Below are 20,582 nucleotides of genomic sequence, written 5' to 3'. Positions count from 1 at the left end.
TCTTTTCTTAAAATAAGCCGAAATAAATGTTTCTGTGTTGGAGGAATAAAATCTACTAAGGACCTCAAAAAGGCTTGCTGGATGAAATAGGCTTCAACTTCAAATTCAAGTTCTTTAATATCCACTAAAAAATTTTCACAATGATATCAAATAGTGACCCACTTAGGGTTTCTAATGCTTGATCAGGCTGCATTCGTAAACAATAAAACATATCTGGCAACTCGGATTATAAAATATACATCTGACCATATGGTCTTTTATTAATTGAGGGCGAGATTTCTAGTGGGATTATTTTGGCCTTGCTGGCAACCGACTCTACTGCAGCAAATGCAGGTGCAGTATTTACAGAACAGCTTCAGCAGACTCCAGTGAGTTTGCTAAACTTGTATGACGAAGTGCTTCTTTTGAATACGGGGCATATTTTGACAACTACTGTCCAAAGTTCTAAGAAAATCTCATAGAAAAAAATAGTCTATAGAAAATTCAAAACACTGACTCTTGGAAGCATTTGAATGAAGTTGCTGTGAAACATATGACATTTTTACCTTCGTTGCTCCCGATAGTTTTTTTTTTATCCGAAATGCAGAACTGTCTTGGCATTGATTTCCTATTGCACAAAAATATACAGAACACTGTATGACATGCTCATTAATTTAAATTTTTGTTATACAGCTCTGGCAACGGGGAGACCATCTAAGCATAGAAAATGGCTTTGAAATATTCATCCGACATTACAGTGTATCGAAAACAAAACTAAAAATATCGATGTATTGATACAAAAACAAAATCTGAGATACCACTCCACACTAAGCATATCCATGTGGTTGTGATACCTGCTGGTGTATAACCTCGTAAAAGTCTGTGAATTAAAATACAACTTATGCCTATCCAGTGTTGCCAACGGTTTGAAATAAACTGCACCAATTTCTTAAGTAAATTTGTACATAAGGGGATAATTTTCACAATATGAGCACCAATTTGACAATTGCCAAGACAAGAAGAAAATTTTCGATAAACTTAAGCTTGAACAGATATCCAACTAAGAAAAGAGCAAGTAAAGCCAAAATTTACAGAAAAATTTATATTGTACCAAAAAACTACCAAATGTAGCGCATTGTGCCAAGCCTTCTAAATTGTACCAAAAATAGTACAATTGCACCACGTTGGCAACGCTGTGTCTGACTTTTCATAAGAAACATTCCCTTATGTCTGACTGTGCTTGCCCAGCTTGCAGGGCTTAAGGTATAAGTCTTTTTATCATGTAAAATCCTATAGTATTTCAAGTAAGTTAAAAATTAATATATCATTAATTATCTGAAAGTTTTAATACCGAAATATTTATTCGAATAGTGTATACAAAAAAATATAATAAAGTATAACAAGTGCTACATTTAAGACGAAACGCATAATAAAAAATTTCAGCATGCACAGTCACATGAACATCTCTTTTGTCTCTTCTTAACGTCAGCAGATCGTGGTTGAATAACTATATAAAAGAAAAAATATGCACATTTTTCAGAGAATAAGTCAAAATGCACAGTGAGAATTTCTGCACTTCCAAAATACTAGACATATACTTTAAATTGACTACTAATACTAACAACTCACTGCAGCACCAAGCCACCTGAGACCAACACACGTCACAGCTATACAAGCTTCCCCTCCCTCCTAATCTATTCAAACCCTCCCTCTTTAAACCCTCATAGGAAGTTCCTATTTCCCTTAAATGTTTCTTTACAACATCATCCCACCCCAACCGCGGACGACCTGATGTCCGTTTAGCCCTAGACGGTTGGCCGAAAATATTAATCTTTGGCAATCTGTCATCCTTCATCCGCAAAAGGTACCCTAGCCATCTCGAACTTTCTCAATTACCGTTTTGGCTTATAGTTTTCATTTTAATTAGAGCTCATTCCCTATAAGTTCAGATTTTTAGATTCTATGGAGCCCTTTCAGGATTTTCTTTTGAGGGACTCCCACCACAAGCTGTATTTTGGGGATTGTGACCATCTGCCTTGATAATTTAAAGCTTCATTTCCCTACCTAGGGGTCACTCTTCTGAGTCAAGGGGTCACAGTGGGCATAAAAGAGTGAGCACTAAATTAAGAAGAAACTTTTATTTATTGACTAATATGAATCAATTAAATACGCATGGAAAAGAAAAAGTGGAGCTTACAAAAACGAAAAAGAATCCATCAATAAATAAATTAATGAGAAAACTAGGCTCTATTAGTGAAAAAGGAAAAAGACGGTTAGGCTGACTTCGATTATCAGATATAAGAGGTCGTGAAGTATATATATATATATATATATATATATATATATATATATATATATATATATATATATATATATATATATATATATATATATATATATGTAAAAATAAAGGTAAATAATACGCTATTGGACTTTACGGTCCCTACCGGCGGTGCTGATCTCCGTTTCTTGGCCCTTATGCCAGGAAGTGCAATAAGGGATTGGGGGCAAACCATCCTGTGCTTTCGCACACCCTTCCTTTTTACTTTCCTCAGATTTCTCCAGGTAACCATTTTAGAGCTGGGTCAATTCTGGCTGAGCTTACAGAGTCACACCACTGACCCTCGTCCAAACCAAATAACTCGTTACACTAGGATTTGAACCTTCGCCCTCTCGGACAAAGAATCCTAAATCCCGCGCACCAATCCACTCGGCTAGGACGGGTGGATTGGTGTGCTATATATATATATATATATATATATATATATATATATATATATATATATATATATATATATATATATATATATATATATATATATATATATATATATATATATATATATATATCCTCCTGGGACCTGGTGTCCACTTCTGTGGACACCCCCATAAAAATTTTTTTGCTAGATGGCCTCGCCATCTAGCAAAGATTTCGTTGTTTCAACGTGCTTTTTGGACCTGGAAAGCCATCTACGATTTTTTTCAGAAAGTTTCTACGACTTTTAGTGGTGTTTTGACAATCTATAAAAGGGTAAAATAAGGAGATGAAAAAAAGCAAAGGTAAGAAAAAGAAAAAAAAGAAAGTGGTGAGAACAAGTCCTGAGAAAAATCAGGTGTACTCTCTTGATTGTAGACAGTGCTTAGATAGTTTTAAAAGCAGTTAGTTTGATAAGTGCCTTCTTTTGGAACTTGGAAAACCCGCATGTCCACGTCTGTGGACAGGCGGTTCCAATCGAGTAAAAAGCTAGGGTTGATTTTTCGTAGTTCAAATCTTGATTCTAATGGGGATAGCAGAGGCCAATGATTGTTTTATTTACTAAATTGGCAACAACCTAGCCGCCACTCACCCATAAGAAATTGCCACCTCCGTAAAGTGTCCCCGCCCACCCCCCGTCTATCTCCCCAACCCATTTCTTCCTTAAATTATAAAAAAAGTTTATTCCCGTTTTTACAAAAAAAATAAAACAAAATAACAACCCGTAAGTCTGCTAAAAAATAAACTATTTTGCATATATTATTTTTTCATTGTTCAATATTTGGTTATTTTATTTGTTACCCTTTTTATCTTTTTATATTATGACATTTAAAATATTTTATACTCATGACCTATATTTATGACTTCTGTATTTTGTATTTTCTGACTGTTACCTGTTGTGTTTTTGTTACAGTTGTAACTATGTGTTGTTATTGTATTATTTTGTTATTGTATTTTTTTTTTACTAAGAAATGCAAATTTGGTCCACTAGGGTTTGTGATAGTTCTTTTGCCAATCACTATCTATCTATCTATCTATCTATCTATCTAGCTATTAGTTTCAAGCTTACTGAACCTGTTCCTTTATTGTAGTTTCCCTTGATGACGCCCTTGGAATGCTTGATGAGAGTGACCTGGACCTCTCTGATTTAGATGATGATGAGGAATGGATAAAAAACCACTCCTTGTCGTCTTCAGACTGTGATGATGAATCAGCTGTTGCAGCCATTCCGTCATCAAGCAGTTATGCTGTTCTTCCAGATGTTGAAAATGAAGAATCTGATGATGACGTACCCTTAGCAACCCGTGCAAAACGCTTGAAGGCTGACAAAGTAACAGCAACCTTGTCATGGAGGAAGTCTCGGCAGTTCGATAATCATCATGGCCCGGACATGGGCCTCGCTCATTTCCAGGACCACGACAATTGGAGTACAGAACAATTCTTTTTGCAATATTACCCGGAGATATTCTTCGAACGTACAACTTTTCGCATGAACTACAACTGTCAGTTGACTCACCACAAAAGCTTGAATGTATTTCCAGACGAGCTGAAAATTTTTGCTGGCATTGTCATCCTGATGAGGAACCTCAAGTTTCCTCGGATCCGCATGTACTGGTCTGGGAAGTTTAGGATGGAAGCCATATCACAAAAGATGACTCGAGACAGATTCTTCACAATCCGGTCGAACCTGAAGTTCGTTGTTTATTCTTAAATCTCAGACGAAAAAAAAAAAAAAAAATAGGCTCTAGAAGGTGCAGCTGATCCTTGACAACTTAAGAAATATCTGTCTCCAGTTGCCAAGTTATAGGAACGGTTCAGTTGACGAACAGATGATACCCTTTCACGGTATGTCAACTCTCAAGCAATATGTCCCTAACAAGCCCAATCCGGTTGGATTAAAGAATTTTGTCCTTGCCTGCTCCTCAGGGCTGATACTTGACTCCCAAATCTACCAGGGAGCCACCACCCTGGGAGAACAGCTGGTAGCACATGGTCTTTCAGCTGGGATCGTACTGCGCTTGTCTGAGACCCTACCAGAAGGTACATACCTCTATTTTGACCGATTCTTCTCGTCTGTTAAGCTCTTCGACATGCTGGCAGAAAGAAAAATAAATGTGACCGGAACTATCATGAAGAACCGTTTTGGTGCCAACGGCCCAATGCTTTTTACCGAAACAGAAATGAAAAGAAAGGGCAGAGGAACCTCTGTCATGTCTATGCGCTCAGATAGAAAAGTAGCCGTGACCCAGTGGTATGATAACAAAGTGGTTCTCCTGTCTTCAAACTGCAAAGGTATAGAAGAGGAGACAGAGGTCAAACGCTATGACAAGCAACAGGGGTCTTACGTGCAGGTCAAATGTCCACAAGTAGTCTCCGACTACAACACCTACATGGGTGGGGTTGACCTTGTGGACCGCACGGTTAGCTATTACCGGTTCGAGAAACGTACTAAAAAATGGACTGTGCGTCTGTTTCATCATTTTGTGGATGCTGCACTAGCCAATGCATTTTATGAGCTGAAGGTCCATGGCCCAGAAGTTTCTGGTGACCTCAAACAGCTCATTGATCTTTGTTTCAACGTGGCCGAGTTTTTGCTCAATTCTGGAATCTCGGAGTCACGAGGTCAAGAAAATAGCAACGAAGAGCCATTGGGTGAAACTCAACACCGTGTTTTGAGTTTGAAAAAGAGGCCAATCCCTCCACCATATGCCAGAGCTGCACTGCATCTACCAGAATTTTGTGACTTGGCGAATGCAGCCCGGTGCAGAAGGCCTGGATGCTGCAAAAGGTCAAGATGGATGTGCTTGCAGTGTAAAATCATTCTCTGCTTGATACGAGACAACAACTGCTTCAAGAAATTTCATGAAGAGTAATGTTTTGTTTTCAACGTTTTGACATATCTCTTTTAATAGACAAAACAGATTTTTACTATACTCTTAGCTCGATAGGGACCCAATGTCCACACCTGTGGACATCCTCCAGAGGGAAGGAGGGGGGTTCAACTTTTTTTTTAGTTGATCAATGGTCAAAATAATTTTTTTTAAGTGAACTAACAAGAAATGAACATAATCAGAAAAGTATTTCTATGGTCAGGTCTCAGGAGGATATATATATATATATATATATATATATATATATATATATATATATATATATATATATATATATATATATATATATATATATTATAAATACATGGTGTGTATGAACCGGGTTGGAGAGTGTGAGAGAGAGAGACAGAGACAGAGAGAGAGATATAGATAGATATAGATAGAGAGAGAAAGACAGAGAAAGACAGAGAGAGAGACAGAGAGGGAGAGAGAGAAAGAGAGAGAGATAGAGAGAGAGAGAGAGAGAGAAGACAGTAAGAAAAAAGTAAGAATGAATTAAAAGTAGAAACATTTCTTACAATGGGGTTCATTTGGCGTTCTCTCCACAGAAGCACGGGCACTCCTCATCTGTTGATGAGGTGGAACAAATACTGGCTGCGGTGGGAATATTTGCTGATGCATTGGTAATGGTGGTAGTTCTTCCATCGACATCCTTCTGGCTTGAGGTCTAAGTTGAGATTCAGCAAAATGTGGCTTTGGAGGTGTAAGATGAAGGTTGAGTTCACCGCTTACTGCTGTAAAATGTAACGGAATCATGAAGCAAAAGGTAGCACAACATTGAACAGCTCGACAAACTGCTATGCTGAAGATTATTCAGTTATATTTAACTCATTATATATGCGTTTATAAATAAATACATCAATAATAAGTCCTACTTTATAATTATTTACTTTTTTGTTTGCTTGATTTTTGCCGGGATTGCTTGGTTATTTGAGCCAGACAGGCTCCTAAGAGCTCGATGGCTACATGTTTTTCTCTTGTCGCTAAAATCGGATCTTCACTACCAGGATGGGAGCCACTTTGGATAGAAGCCCGGGGTAGCATCTTGCTGATTTCGGGACTAAAGGCAATCTAAAGTCGAGAGAGCGGCTTCGTAATTATAGCACTCATTAAAAACGAATAATTCAAATAGATGGCGAGATAGTATCTCTGTTCATGTTACGTAGAACAAACATGGATACTTTCAACCTACTAAAATGCATGTTTTATTTTGAATGACTCCACATTTTTGGTTCTAGAGATGGATGGGGGGGGGGCTTTAGGACTTGTGAAAATAATGTATCAACAAAGATCTATCCCCTATTTATTCTATTGTCTTCTGTTTTCCTAGCATAATAATTTTAGCCTGCAATGCTCCTGCTGGTACCCTGTATGCATGGGGGCACTATCGTGTCATCTGCATTACTTTACTCATCTCCCACTGCACTGACAATGGTGATCAGCGTTGCCTTTTATGTATTCTTTTTAATCTCTTGGATATCAAATTAGAAAACAGCCACCCCAACCTTAGATCTAAAGAAGTCCAACCCGGGTGCCGAAGAACCGACATTAGTTTTAACACCAATTCATTGACCTTAGTTTTAACGCCTACTCATTGTATAATTTTTTTTAAATAAGGCGGATTGAAAAAAAAACGATAGCTTTAGTGTAAACTTATTTTAAGGTTTATGTTCCACATGTATTAGTTTCCTGGTTTCCTGGTGGGGATCAGGTTTTCAACTATTCGATCATTAAGATCCTACTTCATCCTTTTGTCAAATTGCATTTTGAAAATTTGCTTTGTATTTTTTTTTATTGAAAAATGCTTTGAAAACAAGCAAAAGTATACATTGAAAACATTGGAAAACCAATGGAAAAACATTGGAAAAGCAAAGTTTCCCGCTTCTTTAACAAGCTAAGATGAACCTTTATTATTTAAATTGGATGTTGAAAGGTCAGAATTTAATCAGACATGTTATTCTTACAGCCCAATGCTGTAGGCCATTTGAGTTGTGGTATAGGTTGCCACAATTCAAAAGATGTGAAAATGTGACACTTTTGTCTGTCTGATTTCTATATCCTGTCCTTTTAACATAAAACAGTCCATGAATTAATCCAGTATGTTTCCTACACTTTCTTTGTTTTTCAAAACAATTAAAAGTTCTTATTGATTTCCAAAATTTATTATATTTCCTTTCTAAAATTAAAAAATAGTTGGAACTTTGAGCCCTTTTTGTCGTCTACAAACAACTGTTTAACATGACAATTTTTTTTAAGTTTTCGGGTATCTTGGAATATTTCTGCTATATAATGTACCACGTTATCAACTAACTGAGCCAGGCAGGGTTGCAGGCTATCAAAGTACCAAGGCCATCAAAACAAGAACACGATTAGTTCCCTGGCAGTTTAGATCTATTCGTGCATGAAAAATACGATTATCTGATGTTTTTATTCGGGTTTTTCAAAATTATGAAGTTTTTATGGCAGTAGGGCATTTTCATAAGAGTTGCCACATTGGACCGTGAAAAGTAATATGCAGAACTAATTGGTCAGTTCTGACAACGTTTTTTGTTCTTAGAAATTCAAACAATGACAATCTGTCGTTCTCATAAGAAAACTGCATTTTCAGAACAAAAATACACTTCTTAAGTTTCATGGTGCCATAAATTTTATCTTGTTTAGGCTGGCCTTTCACCCCATATTTCTTACTGTTAAACAAGAAATATGGATAAGAATTATATTTTAAATTTATATTTTATTTAATGAGAACTATAAGAATAATAAGAATTACAAGAATTATAAGAATGAAAAGAATTATTTTTTAAATAAGAATTATATTTCAAGGAAGAATATTTTAAAATTTTTTATTCGCTACTACCAAAAACTGCACAAGGAGTTCTTTTTGTTAGAAATTGAGTTTCCCATTTCATTAATTTTTTTTTAAGATATATTCGGTTGAGATTGAGGTTGTGTCATCGGTTGAGGGTTGTTTCAGCTTCTTCAACCAATTCAAACAAATGAACTCCCTCATTTTGAAAAGATGAAAATAGTTACCATATTGTAATAAGCATAAACAAAGTTTCACACTTTCACCCCCCCCCCCTATTTTATGAAAAATTTGTATCGACACTTATGACCTACACAAGAGGAAAAAGACAAATTAATTTCGGCTGTTTTTGCTTTCGTTTTTTAACCACCTGTCTATTTTCTATTTTCAGCAGTTTTATTCAGCTTACCCGCACTCACTGTTTGTTTCAACTGTAGTTTATGTTCGAATATGTAATTTTTCCAAGACGTTTCTTTTGGATTTCTACGTTTTATCAGTAAGAACCAATAACCTATTGTTGACATATTTGAATTTTCGTTTTTTTACGAGCAATGTAGCAGAGAAGGGTATTTTTTTTTAATTATTCCCTATGAAATCTGTTACAGTCGGGTAGACAGTGTTGCCGTATTTTTTGTTTCATTTTTTTGCTGATAGATCACTAATTTAAATCCAGTCTAAAGTATACAAAACAAATATATGGCAAATATCCGAAAGGTCCATGACCATAAAAAGAAATACAAAGTCAATATGGCATACAAACTAAATACATATGAGGAGAAAGTATATACAAGCGAAAATCGTCAACGATGATAACAAACAAAGATCTCCCGTAGTTTTTTTTTCTAAATAGCTATTTCTAGAACAAAAAAAAGTGGCAGATAAGCATTAGATTTTTTGAAAATGTATCTCTTTTTTAATTTATTATATTACAGTGGGAGGACCAGCTTCTCCGTAACCTCTTTTTAGGGTACCATTAATAATAACAAGATAATTAAATGCTTTAATATTGATTACAACTTAAATAATAATAGGTTTGTCAAGCACAACAGCCTTAATTGAGATGGATAACATAAACCAAATTGCTCTTTAATTGGGGACTTACTCAGAGTAGGTTTTGCATTTGAGGGCAATTCTCAGAGTAGGTCTTGCATTTGGGGGCAATTCTATTTTAGGACACTATTTTTAATATTTCCAATGGATTTCTTAGTAGAAATTAAAGGAACCTCTCAGCATTAGTCGTAAGGGTTTCCTCTCAGAAAAATTAAAACAGTCGTCTTAGGTCTGTAGGCTGTTGGTGGCCGTGTCCTGTTGGGGGGGGCCCAATTTTAAAGCCCCATCCCCGAAATTTTTGTCTAGCTCGTCCAAAAGTAGCAAAAATACATATAATATCTGTCTACGGGAAGATTTTTAATTACAAATGAAGATGAAAATTAGAGTAAAAGTTTAAGAGTTTTCATGGATTTTCATCGATTTCTGTACTTAAAAATAGATAAGAAATGGGGTTATATTTGAATGGATTTGTAATTGATTTTTTTTTTGCCGCATGAAAAGTTCTGTACTACAAATCTTTAATTTAAACAAGGCACAATGGGAAAAATTTTGAAGGCATGGATATCTGCTGAAAGTGAAAATAAGTTTATAGAAAATTCAAGTTTTTTAATCAACGGAATTCAAAAGAAAACATTTATAAGGAAATAGAATTCATTAAAAATTCAGATAGAAAGCTTCAAAGCCAGTCCATTTACTACCACATGGTAACTGAATTTTGTGTTTAGGCACAAAAGAAACCATTAGACAGGAAAACATGACTAAACAAATATATTTTTTGATCAAAGTTCTCTTTCAGGTAATTTTTCCCAGCTACATATCTAAACAGTAGAAAGATTAGACATCCAATCAAAATTAAATGAATCTTTCTTTAGAGAGCAAAAATATACTTTTCAGGTGATTGTTTCTGACTTATATTCAAATGTAAAAGATGTAGGCTAAAATTTAAATTAGTACTGATTATTTTTTGAATTTTGATAAAAGTTATTTGCGTTTCAAGTTATGACATACGATAGAAAGATATTACAGTAGAAAGATAAACAGTAGAAGGATTAGACAAGAAATCCATATTAAATGAATCTTTAGGTGATTCTTTTTTTCTGACTAATTTTCTAAAGTAAGAAAACGTAGTCTAAAATATACATTAGTACCACAGTAGATATATATATATATATATATATATATATATATATATATATATATATATATATATATATATATATGTACAGTAGAATCATTGCCTATCTCAACTATTGTACAAAGCCGGTCCGAGACGTAAGTGTTCTAGAGAAAGTAAAACCATAAGCAACATTAGATTTTTTTACGGGTAGATAAGTCAAATTTTTCTTGAATATGAAACTTGAATTCACCTTTGCAACACTAAATTTTAAAGAATCTAATTTTAAGTTAATTTATTTCGATGCATATATAAAAATCGTAATTAGTAGTGTAATGTTATTATTAGATGTTCTTAGAAATTAGAAGTAGGTTGCAAAGTCTCGAGTTGGTTTTAAAAGCATTCTGAGAAAGTTTCTGCGAAAATACGTGTTCCAAGGTCCTCATTTGATCTGCCATCAGAGGTCTAATGGACGACGTCGTAAGAAAATATGGGCGGAGCTTTTATACGCGAAAAGACTGTATTAGCCAAATATTACTGAGTTGTGATTCTACGTTATATTATTTATATACAGTGATTAGTGCTGACAAATTTCTCCAATCTTGATAAAAAGCTATTTGCGTTTGAATTTATAATATACGGTATTGCTAAAAATACGTATTGTGATCAAAATGGAAATTCCGGTGGCAGTTATAGCCTTCAAGGTATTTCGATGCTTCGCTTTGAAAAAGGTGTGTCTAAAACTAGAACTAATTAAAACTTACTTATTTCTAAGTAATTTTATATTTTATGACTAATTTTGCTTAAATTAATCTATTAAATTAGGTGATTTTTTAATATAGTTTTTTGCAATGCATAGTTGAGAAAATTATTTTCCACTCTGTTACTCAGAAACAAAAAATCCTGTAGATTTTAAGCAGAAGATACAGTAGTTATCTTCTTTAAGAGGAATGACTTTCATTTTGTCAAAAAATAGTTTCTAATCTAAGACCTTAGAATAATATGCACATTCAGTAGTAATATTTTAAATTATTTCCGTTCATTATTTTCCTTATGTCGGGATGTTGCAAACTGCTGACTAGATATACAGAGCAAATTTTTTCTGCTATGAACATTCTAAAACAATGGAAGCACTTCATCTACAGGAAATGTTAATTATTTCCGGTTCCTAAACGCATTTTAGAAACATTTAGGATTTAGTTATTTAGTTTTAATGCAAATTTTGAATTTGATAACAAATTAATTTTGGTTTTAGATTTTTTTTTTTTTACAATTTATATTGTGATCTCCAATGCGAACACTTTCCCTCGCAGCAATCTCTTCGTTTTCCTCTAACATTTCTGGTTTACGACTTTTCAGGTTTGAACAAAGTTTAAGTACGAGAAGATTAAACTTCGGTCTAGTTGTCACTCAACTTGTCAGAGGTAATAAAACTTAAAAGTTTTTGTTTTTAAATATCAATTATCAAAATTAGATTAATTATTTTCTATAAGATTTTGCATTTTTTGAATTTTTATTATCATACAATGTCTAAAAAAGCAGTGGCATACGCTTTATGGGCTTGCGCCGAAATTCTTTTCTATCCCTACCTGGAACTATTACACTATTAGGAGGGTGAAGTTAAAATCTATTAAAATTTAACCCTAAACATTAATTTTTTCTTTCTTACAGTTGCATAGCAGATACTGCTTTACATTGTATAGCAAAGTCTATATCTCTAGGAGTAAATTTTTCAATTAATGCCATATATGCTTGAACATGCTTGAACAGTTATACAAAATTAACCCTCAAAAAAGGGTACAAGTATAAAAATTATTCATTTGTATAATTACTACTTTTTATGTCGATTTTATTAATTCTTAGTTTCCTCTGCTGATGTTAAACTTGGGAGCACATATAAGTAATCATAATGTTTTATCTCTAAATTGTTCTAATTGTTTTTTATAAATAAAACTGAACTGCAACCGACTAAAAATGCATTACCGATAAAGTCTGGATTTTAGACTTTAGGAGGTCGTTTTTTTCAATTTATATAGAGAAGCCTCAGACCTCAGGTCCTAACACCCCCCCCCTTTTCCCACCTGTGCGTGCAAATATATCTATGAAATAGACCTTAAAATGAAACATAATGACATATTTCACTAGACATAGCTGATATATCCTCTTTTGTTTCTCGCCATTCTGTCATTTAAAGAGGCCAAGGTTCAACCCCACTAAAATATTTCCGAATCTAATCATTCGTATTTGAAGATTTTTGAACAACTAAAGAGCAGTATAAAAAAAAAAGATTTAAATTGTTTTAATTATTTTTGAGTTATAACATAGGTGAGACGAGAATTAAAAACTAAACAGAATTGAACTGAAAATGCATTACCTCGTCCGGCTGGATGTGGGAATCTTTTTTGTTCCTCCATGGGGGGCCTCATTGCAACAGCTGGCTGATCAAAGATCATTGCTCGGCCATTTTCCCTTCTATCAGAGATAGGCCTTTGTGGCATCTGAACTGGAGGTGGTGGAGGGTGTCTCAAAAACTGTGCCAGACCATCACCTTGTGCTTTTATAGGGCTTTCGGTGACAATTTCACGCACAACTTCGATAGGAATTTGTGGTAAGGGATGGTTTGGACGCATTGGTTCTTGAGGGATTGGGCCATTGAAAGAGAAAGGTATTGGCCCTACCATGATTGGTAAAGGCCCGGGTAATGGTCCGTCAAAAGGTAAGTATGGCATTGGAGGTCCTCTGGAACAAAAGACAATTTATTTGGAAGCACACTCACAAACTCGATTACAAAAAAATGATTTGAAGCAAGAAGTGACTTATGTAAATTAATCTTTGAATATTTAATTTACACTGAATTAAATATAATAGTATTTAAATTAAAACAAATAATTTCTTAGGCCACGTTGTCTTTCCATTTAAATTTAAAACTAAATGTGAATTTAGAAAAACGGATACAATTTTTCACTAAAATAATGAAAAAATACCAAAAAGACTTTTTTATGCTACTATTAAAAAAGTTTGAATTTTTATGATTACTGGTGCAAAGTTTTTTTTCATTGTTTTATTGAAAAAGTTTTACCCATTTTTTTATGTTTTCATTCTGAGTAAAATAGAAGTTAAACTAAAGTCCAATTCAATAGTAAAAAAACTAACAAGTTTAAATTAAAGAAAAAGTAGAGCATTTTTATGTATAGCTTAAACAAAACGTTAATGTTTCGACGCAAAGTACCAATGTCTGCGTATCACCTTGGTGATTGTTCATTTATGCGACTTTTCATGATCACTACCTTTGACTGAGAAAGAATAAGCATTTGATAACATTGGACAAGACAAGGATGTTTTCTGAATGTTACAGTAACCTTAGAAATAATCTTGTGTATCTGACGTAGTGTGTATTTCTGTGCTTCAGCAGTAATTTTCCGTATAAAAAAACAAAACACCTAACAGCAACAAAACCTTTTACTCACTCATTTAATGTTTTAAAAAGAATGACTTTTCTATCATTTAGTGTCTTTTTTATTAGTTGTTCGGATTATACACAGATCACCCAAGTTCATCCAGTTCCACCAAACATCCCGACTCGTTATGTAAATATTGTCGCAAATTGTGAAACAGAAAGTGCTATGGCCAAATGTTGTTTGATCTTACGTGATCATTCTGTCCTTCATGCTTCAGGTATTTTTCCTTTTCTTAACAATTCTAATTTAAATCGAAAACAAATCCTAAAGATCAACAAGTTAAGTCCTACAGTTATCTCATATCTACTATTTAATAGGTGTAAGAATCTTAGTTCTCTAACCCTTATTAATTCTCGAAATTAAAGAATAATATTTGCCATTAATGTTAAATTCAAACTTAGGTTAGCCCCTGGAGAGGACATACCTAGATCGACAGAGCTAGATTATTTCAAAGGTTAGAAAACTTGACTCCCAGTTTTACCCATAGACAATTGAGTTCCAAAATAATTGCAACATAAGAAGTTTTAGCTCTATCCCTTATCCTAAAGGTATCTTGTTTGGATTATAAATTCTGGTTGACGACAAGCCTGAAAAAACACAAATCATTAAGGGTACAAACACATGCCAAATTGTACTTTTGATGAATATTTTATTTGTTAAAACCACTGTATTTTACTACTGTGTTCAGTAAGTAAACTGGATTTCCAATCCTGTGTCCGCAAGGGCAGGGGTTCGAGTCCTGGTGTCTCTGATTATTTTGTTAAGAAAGGAGGACAGCGGTGGGACTCTGTAAGCTCAGCCACCAGCTCGAAATGGCTACCCAGAGATTTCTGGGGAAAAACACATAAAGTGTTGGAGGATTTGCCCCCAATCACTCATTTTATTCCCGGCTTCAGGGAGAGAATCAGAAGATCGGCACTTGCCCTACAATGACCATTCTTCTCATGCAAAACAGCATAAAAGTGCCTTATTTAACGTACCTTGAATTAATGTGGTCAGACCCACTTTCACAGACTACCATCATTTTCTCACCAGTCGTTCGGATAAATTTTGGATCAGTTGTAAAGTTCAGACCAAAAGGTAGTAGAAGATCTTTGGCTGCCTGCTCTTCCATTTCGTCTGTTTTCTTTTTCTCAACAAAGCAATTCATATTCGCTCTGTGATTGTTTTCTGACATCTAAAACATTGTAAAAAATTTGACCATCTTTCTTAAACAAACATAACTTGAAGGGGATTACGTTTTTGAATATCGGCGTTGACTAGATTATTTGCAACAAAAGCTTCTGATCAATCCCTAAAGTCCCCATAAGGGAGTGTAGGTTTTTTTTTGGCTCCAACTAGAAGAGTGTACGCAAAATTATGTGACTTTCTAAAAAAAGAACTTTTTCTAACAAAACAACTTTTTTTCAAATCTTTAATCTCCAGGCAAAGTATTTTTAGGACCTTTCTCCCTCCTTGAAAAAACTTATAAGGTTGTCCCTGAACAGGCTGCGTCCTCTCTCGTCTATATACAAGTAGGGTCTGTATCTCGTTACCTTAACCAAATGTACAGCGGTTGATATAGATGAATATGACTCGGCCATTTGGAAAATTCAAATCTGCTTAATTAGCTGAAGTGTTGAACAGGCTTTGGAATTCATTACAAAATTTTCAACTTTTCGTATTGCATTAAAACTCTTTTAAAATCATACTTCTTAAGTAGAAAACTGATCTTTCAGTTTTTGCATTTTTTTTTTCTCTGAATCTATGCTTTTTCAAGCATAAAGGTTTTAAATATTGATCTCTTAGAAACAAATAAAAAAATATGCGATAAACACGTAGCTGGATCAAGCAATTAAGTGTAAATCATCATTCAACGGTTACGCAAAAGCGAGCTTTTAGGTCATTTGAAGTTTCACCATCAGTGAACAGCATATCAAAAGACTACAAGAGCTTATTAAAAAACCAAATAAGTTTTTATATGGATCAAGATTATTAATTCTACCATGCATTCAAAGTAAAGTCACTTCAAAAACTTAAAAGATTGTGAAGTACAATTATAGCATTGCCCCTAAACATTTTCAGAATGCCTATAAAAAGGCAAATGAAAATTCAGTACAGGGACAGGATTTTTTTAGGGGGGGGATGCAAAATAGGTTGGTCCCAAAAAAATTTTTAGGGGGGGGCGTAAAATAGGTTTATCCGATAGACTTGCGTTATGAGCAAGTTTAATTAACGTAAACTTGAGTTCATTAAGTAATTTACACTACTTTGGACTACGCTAGGGGGGCCCTCGCCCCCTGGATCCGCCACTGCTTCAGTACAAAAGCGAACCAAGTCCAGAAAAATAGTAGCTTCCATTATGTTGGCTCCCGAAGCTAAGTGACTCAAATCGAGTCTCATTTATTAAGGTTATGTCTCTGTAAGATTAATTTGCTGTGTAAAAGAGTTTGTTGTTATTAGTATGATTCTTTTTAGTGAAAGTGAGAGGAACAAGAAAAAATCCACACGGACTTGGTCTATTTCTGCGAAGAAACAGCATAAGATAGTTATTAGAAGCCTTTAGCATCTATTGAAATATCTCCGTCCATACATCAGAACTCAATTTAAGAATATGCTGAAGATTTACGAGTTTCAGCTCTGTTGGTAGTTTGAATATCCAAAACTGCAGTTGATATGCTTAATACTAAACCCTCTGTAGGTTTTAGTCAACAAAAACTTCAAGGTTAATTAAAGTAGTGGCCTTTATTCCTGTCAAAGTCAACGAACTATGGTAAACTGATTTAAAATAGTTTGCCAATATAACTATTTTGAAATTTGAAGAGCTATGCCAGTGTTGTATTCACTCATTCATCAAATGTCTTCATTAATATGATACAGCTATTAATACGATTCAGAATAACTTCAAATTAAAATACAAAGGACATCAAAATGCAAACAGTTTTTCTCCCAAGGCCGACGTAGGTTTTTTCATATCTAAGAAGCGCAATTTCTTAAGATTTGTTTTCCGGTTGCTACAAAATTATGAAATTCTTTAAAACAGCACAAACTTTTCGTCAGTGTTGCAACGTTGAACTGTCAAAATAAATAAGAAAAAGTAATTAGACATATATAGCGACGCATTTCGTCAGTTTAGAGTTCAAACATTAACACTGTTTTGATACCTAAAGACAACAACACCTTCAAAGGAATGTAATCTTCTTAAGCTGTTTGGTGGCCATGTAATTTCAGCTTATTTTTGACTGACTTTTCAACGAACCAGCTACCGAAGACTGCACAACTGCATATGTAGGTCTTTTCTATAAAAAATTGAATTCTCGATTTTTCTGCATTTTTTTAAAGATGTAGATGGTTCCTATTGTAGATGTTGTAGGGTATTGTTATAGTAGGTTGTTAATTACTACTATAAATGGTAGATATAGATGGTTACCCAATTCATACATTCAGATCTCATTTACAATGTCCAGTAAAAGAGCTTATTAAAAATCTGTATAAGTTTTTCTATGGGTCACGATTATTCATTCACCTTCATTTCATTCACGATTTCAATTCACTTGTAGAGGTTATTGTAGGTTGTTATCTACCATTGTAGATGGTAGATGTAGATATTTACTCAATTAAAACATTCAGATTTCATTTTCACTGTCCTTTGTACTCGAGATTACTTCAATGCATTATTTTCGAACAGCCCTTGCCTATATTAGTTAACAAAGTTGGATATACTCTTGGCAGGTCTCTCGGTTCAAACCAATGTGCCCCTGAACTCTTTTCTATTTAGATGTGCAAAATGCTTAAAGTACCCGTAGACTGCGTCCCTCCCATCCTACATTGGTACCCCTAATAGTCACGGTGGCTATGGTTTCCTATCATCTGTAGAGCTGAGTAGCTCATACTGTATTGCGATTTTTCCAATTATATTAAGGCATTTTTAAAATCTCCCATACTTTAAAATTGCACCCATTTAAATTAAAGGTCCTCATAATTGGAGTCTTTGTACTTTGAAATAACTTCGATGCGCTGTTTTCAAACCACCCTTGCCTATTCGACAGGGGCGGATCTAGAGCAAAATCTTAGGGGAAGCTCAATGTAATAAGGGCGCCAATTAGCGAATTCTTGGGGGGGGCAATGTAACAAAGGTGCCAATAATTGACCAACTTGACAGATTTGTTTAAAAAAAGAATTAAAAAGGGGAAAAAAAGAAGAAATGAGGGCGCCAAGAAAAACCTTGGGGGAGGGGGGGGAGAGGAATCCTGCCCCCTGTATCCGCCACTGCTATTATATAACAATGTTGGATATGCTCTTGGCAATGCACTGTTTTTAAACAACTCTTGCCTATTAGATAGGAGCGGATCTAGAGCAATTTCTTGGGGGAAGCTCAATGTGATAAGGGCACCAATGAGCAGAATCTTGGGAAAGGGAATGTGACAAAGGTGCCAATAATTGACCAAATCCATAGATTTGTTTAAAAAATGAATAAAAAAGGAAAAAAATGAAGAAATGAGGGCACCAGGGAAAACCTTATGGGGGGATCCTCCTGCTCCCTTGATCCACCACTGCTATTACATAACAAAGTGGAATATGCTCCTGGCAGATCTCTCAGTTCAAATCAATCTGCCCCTGAAGCCTTTTTATTTAGATGTTCAAAATACTCATAGCAATCATAGACTGGCTGCCTCCTATCCTACATTGGTAACCCTAATGGTCACGGTCGCTAGCGTTTCTTACCCCAGCATCTGTAAAGCTGAATACTGTAATAGCCGTTTCTCGGCTTGAATTAACTGTTCGACTTACGTCTGCGAAAAGATCGTCAAACAAAAATTCTAGAGGCATTCGATTGATTCTGAGGTTCTTCTCGGGGATTTGATTTAGAATATTAAGTGGATCTTCCTCCAGAATAACGGTTTCAACTATTTTTTCTTCGGAGCTTTCATTAGGATCTTCGGATATGGAGTTCTGGACTAAGCTTTGTGGCTCGGCAATAGGCTCTGCTGCGACCTAAAAATGTAAAAAAAACTTAGCATAATATGAACCAGCAGTTTTTTAAGTTTAAGTTTTTTAGCAGTATTATGTATGACCCACTCAATTAAGAGAATTTTATTTTGTTCTTGCAATACACTAGACCTAGAAATATAGCTTCGCAATATATAAAGAAGCTAGATTTTGGAGATCTTCATCCACCAATGTCTCCAGTGGAGCCCTGTGCATCACGCAGTTTTGGTCGAAGTAATCCAATAGAAAAGTGAGAAGCTTATATAAATAAGAATCCGATAACAAAAAAAAAGAAAATAAAAAAAGACGTCTTGACTCGTGAACTGCCACTATTGTGAATATGGAAACCAGAAAGAAGGTAGTTACTGTTATGATGTCTGGTTAAATTAGAAGACACAAAAAAATGTTAAAGCAAAACCTTGAGGCATGAGGAGGCTTCCAGAGAGATAATTACTGAGGGAGTCAGTTTGTTAAACTTTACTACCTAGTGTGTTGTATACGGAACAGAGGGTCTTTTGCTCCTGTTCCAATTACTCTAGGTGCTGGAAAGGGTGAAGCGACTTACTCCCGCCATAAAGGATGTAACAGGGACATTTCTCTGCTAGTTTCCGACTTTCGAAGTTATTCGAAGATGGGGAAAAGGGAGCCCAGCTTCGAAGTTATAACCTATTGTCAAAAATTCATCTCCTGTACAGCCAAAGTACAAGAGACCCTTTTAACTACAAATTTAGATTTCTAATAGACTCATTACCACAATCATATTTATTATAGTAAATAAATAAAACATCATATTTAGGCAATTACCTGGTATTTAATTTATCTTTTGGGAGGGGAGGGGTAAAATCTTAATAACGGGATGGGGAGAGGGTAGGGACTGTCCCATTATCCTTTCCCGCTAATATCCATTTCAGTTGACCATAAAATTATTGCACAACCTACTTGCCTGCATTTTGATATAAAGGCACGGAATTTTTAAAAAAGTACTATTATACCAAAAAAGCAAAAAAAGGAAATATCTCGTGTTAAAGATTTATTTAAACCGCACTCAATATTGCAATAATTTACTTGTTCCAAAACTTGTTAATTTGTTATTTATTTATACATGTTTCCAATGTTTAATTAATGTTCAATGTTGAAATAATATTCAGATAGGGCTGTATGGCAGGAATAAATCCAACAAATGCATAGGGTGTAGGCTATGTTTTGGGAATCGAATAAAAAGCCGGCTTTTTTCTTAGCCGGAAAATAGATAAAGTATCTAAACAAGACTGACTTTGCGTAATATACGAGCATATAACACGAAGGTTAAACCCTATTTAAGGATTTAACTACATAATGCTTTGAATAACAGATTTGATGATGATGCAGATTTTCATAGAGATCCTGTTTTAATTGTATACCACGAAGACGGAATTGCGCTTGCACAACTTTGAAAAGATCTTGCTTTATTCGTATCTCCTATTTCTGTTGAATCTCAAGGTTTGCTACAATTATTCTTAGGTGGGAACATCCGCATAAATAATGAGTTAGCAAAAATTACTTCCTAGTCATTTATAGCCTT

At 34.7% G+C, this 20,582-nt stretch overlaps 1 protein-coding gene across 1 annotated transcript in view; it reads right to left on the bottom strand.

The window, feature by feature from the left end:
* Positions 1-1,321: 1,321 nt before the first annotated feature.
* Positions 1,322-20,582, bottom strand: part of Msr-110 (DUF3736 domain-containing protein Msr-110) — a 31,957-nt gene continuing 12,696 nt past the window's right edge. The window contains exons 3-7 of the mRNA XM_089096345.1: positions 18,824-19,027; positions 15,034-15,230; positions 12,970-13,334; positions 6,144-6,359; positions 1,322-1,486 (exon numbers count right to left, since the gene is read on the bottom strand). Of these exons, the coding sequence (XP_088952471.1) occupies positions 1,419-1,486; positions 6,144-6,359; positions 12,970-13,334; positions 15,034-15,230; positions 18,824-19,027 (1,050 nt within the window). The 3' untranslated portion in view covers positions 1,322-1,418. The remainder of the gene's footprint in view (positions 1,487-6,143; positions 6,360-12,969; positions 13,335-15,033; positions 15,231-18,823; positions 19,028-20,582) is intronic.

Source organism: Artemia sp. Qi Xiang Cuo, chromosome 11 (genome assembly GCF_049724085.1).
Source record: "Artemia sp. Qi Xiang Cuo chromosome 11, ASM4972408v1, whole genome shotgun sequence".
Classification (NCBI taxonomy): domain Eukaryota; kingdom Metazoa; phylum Arthropoda; class Branchiopoda; order Anostraca; family Artemiidae; genus Artemia; species Artemia sp. Qi Xiang Cuo.
Note: the sequence above shows the minus strand (reverse complement) of the source record. Positions and strands in the feature narration are given on the sequence as shown.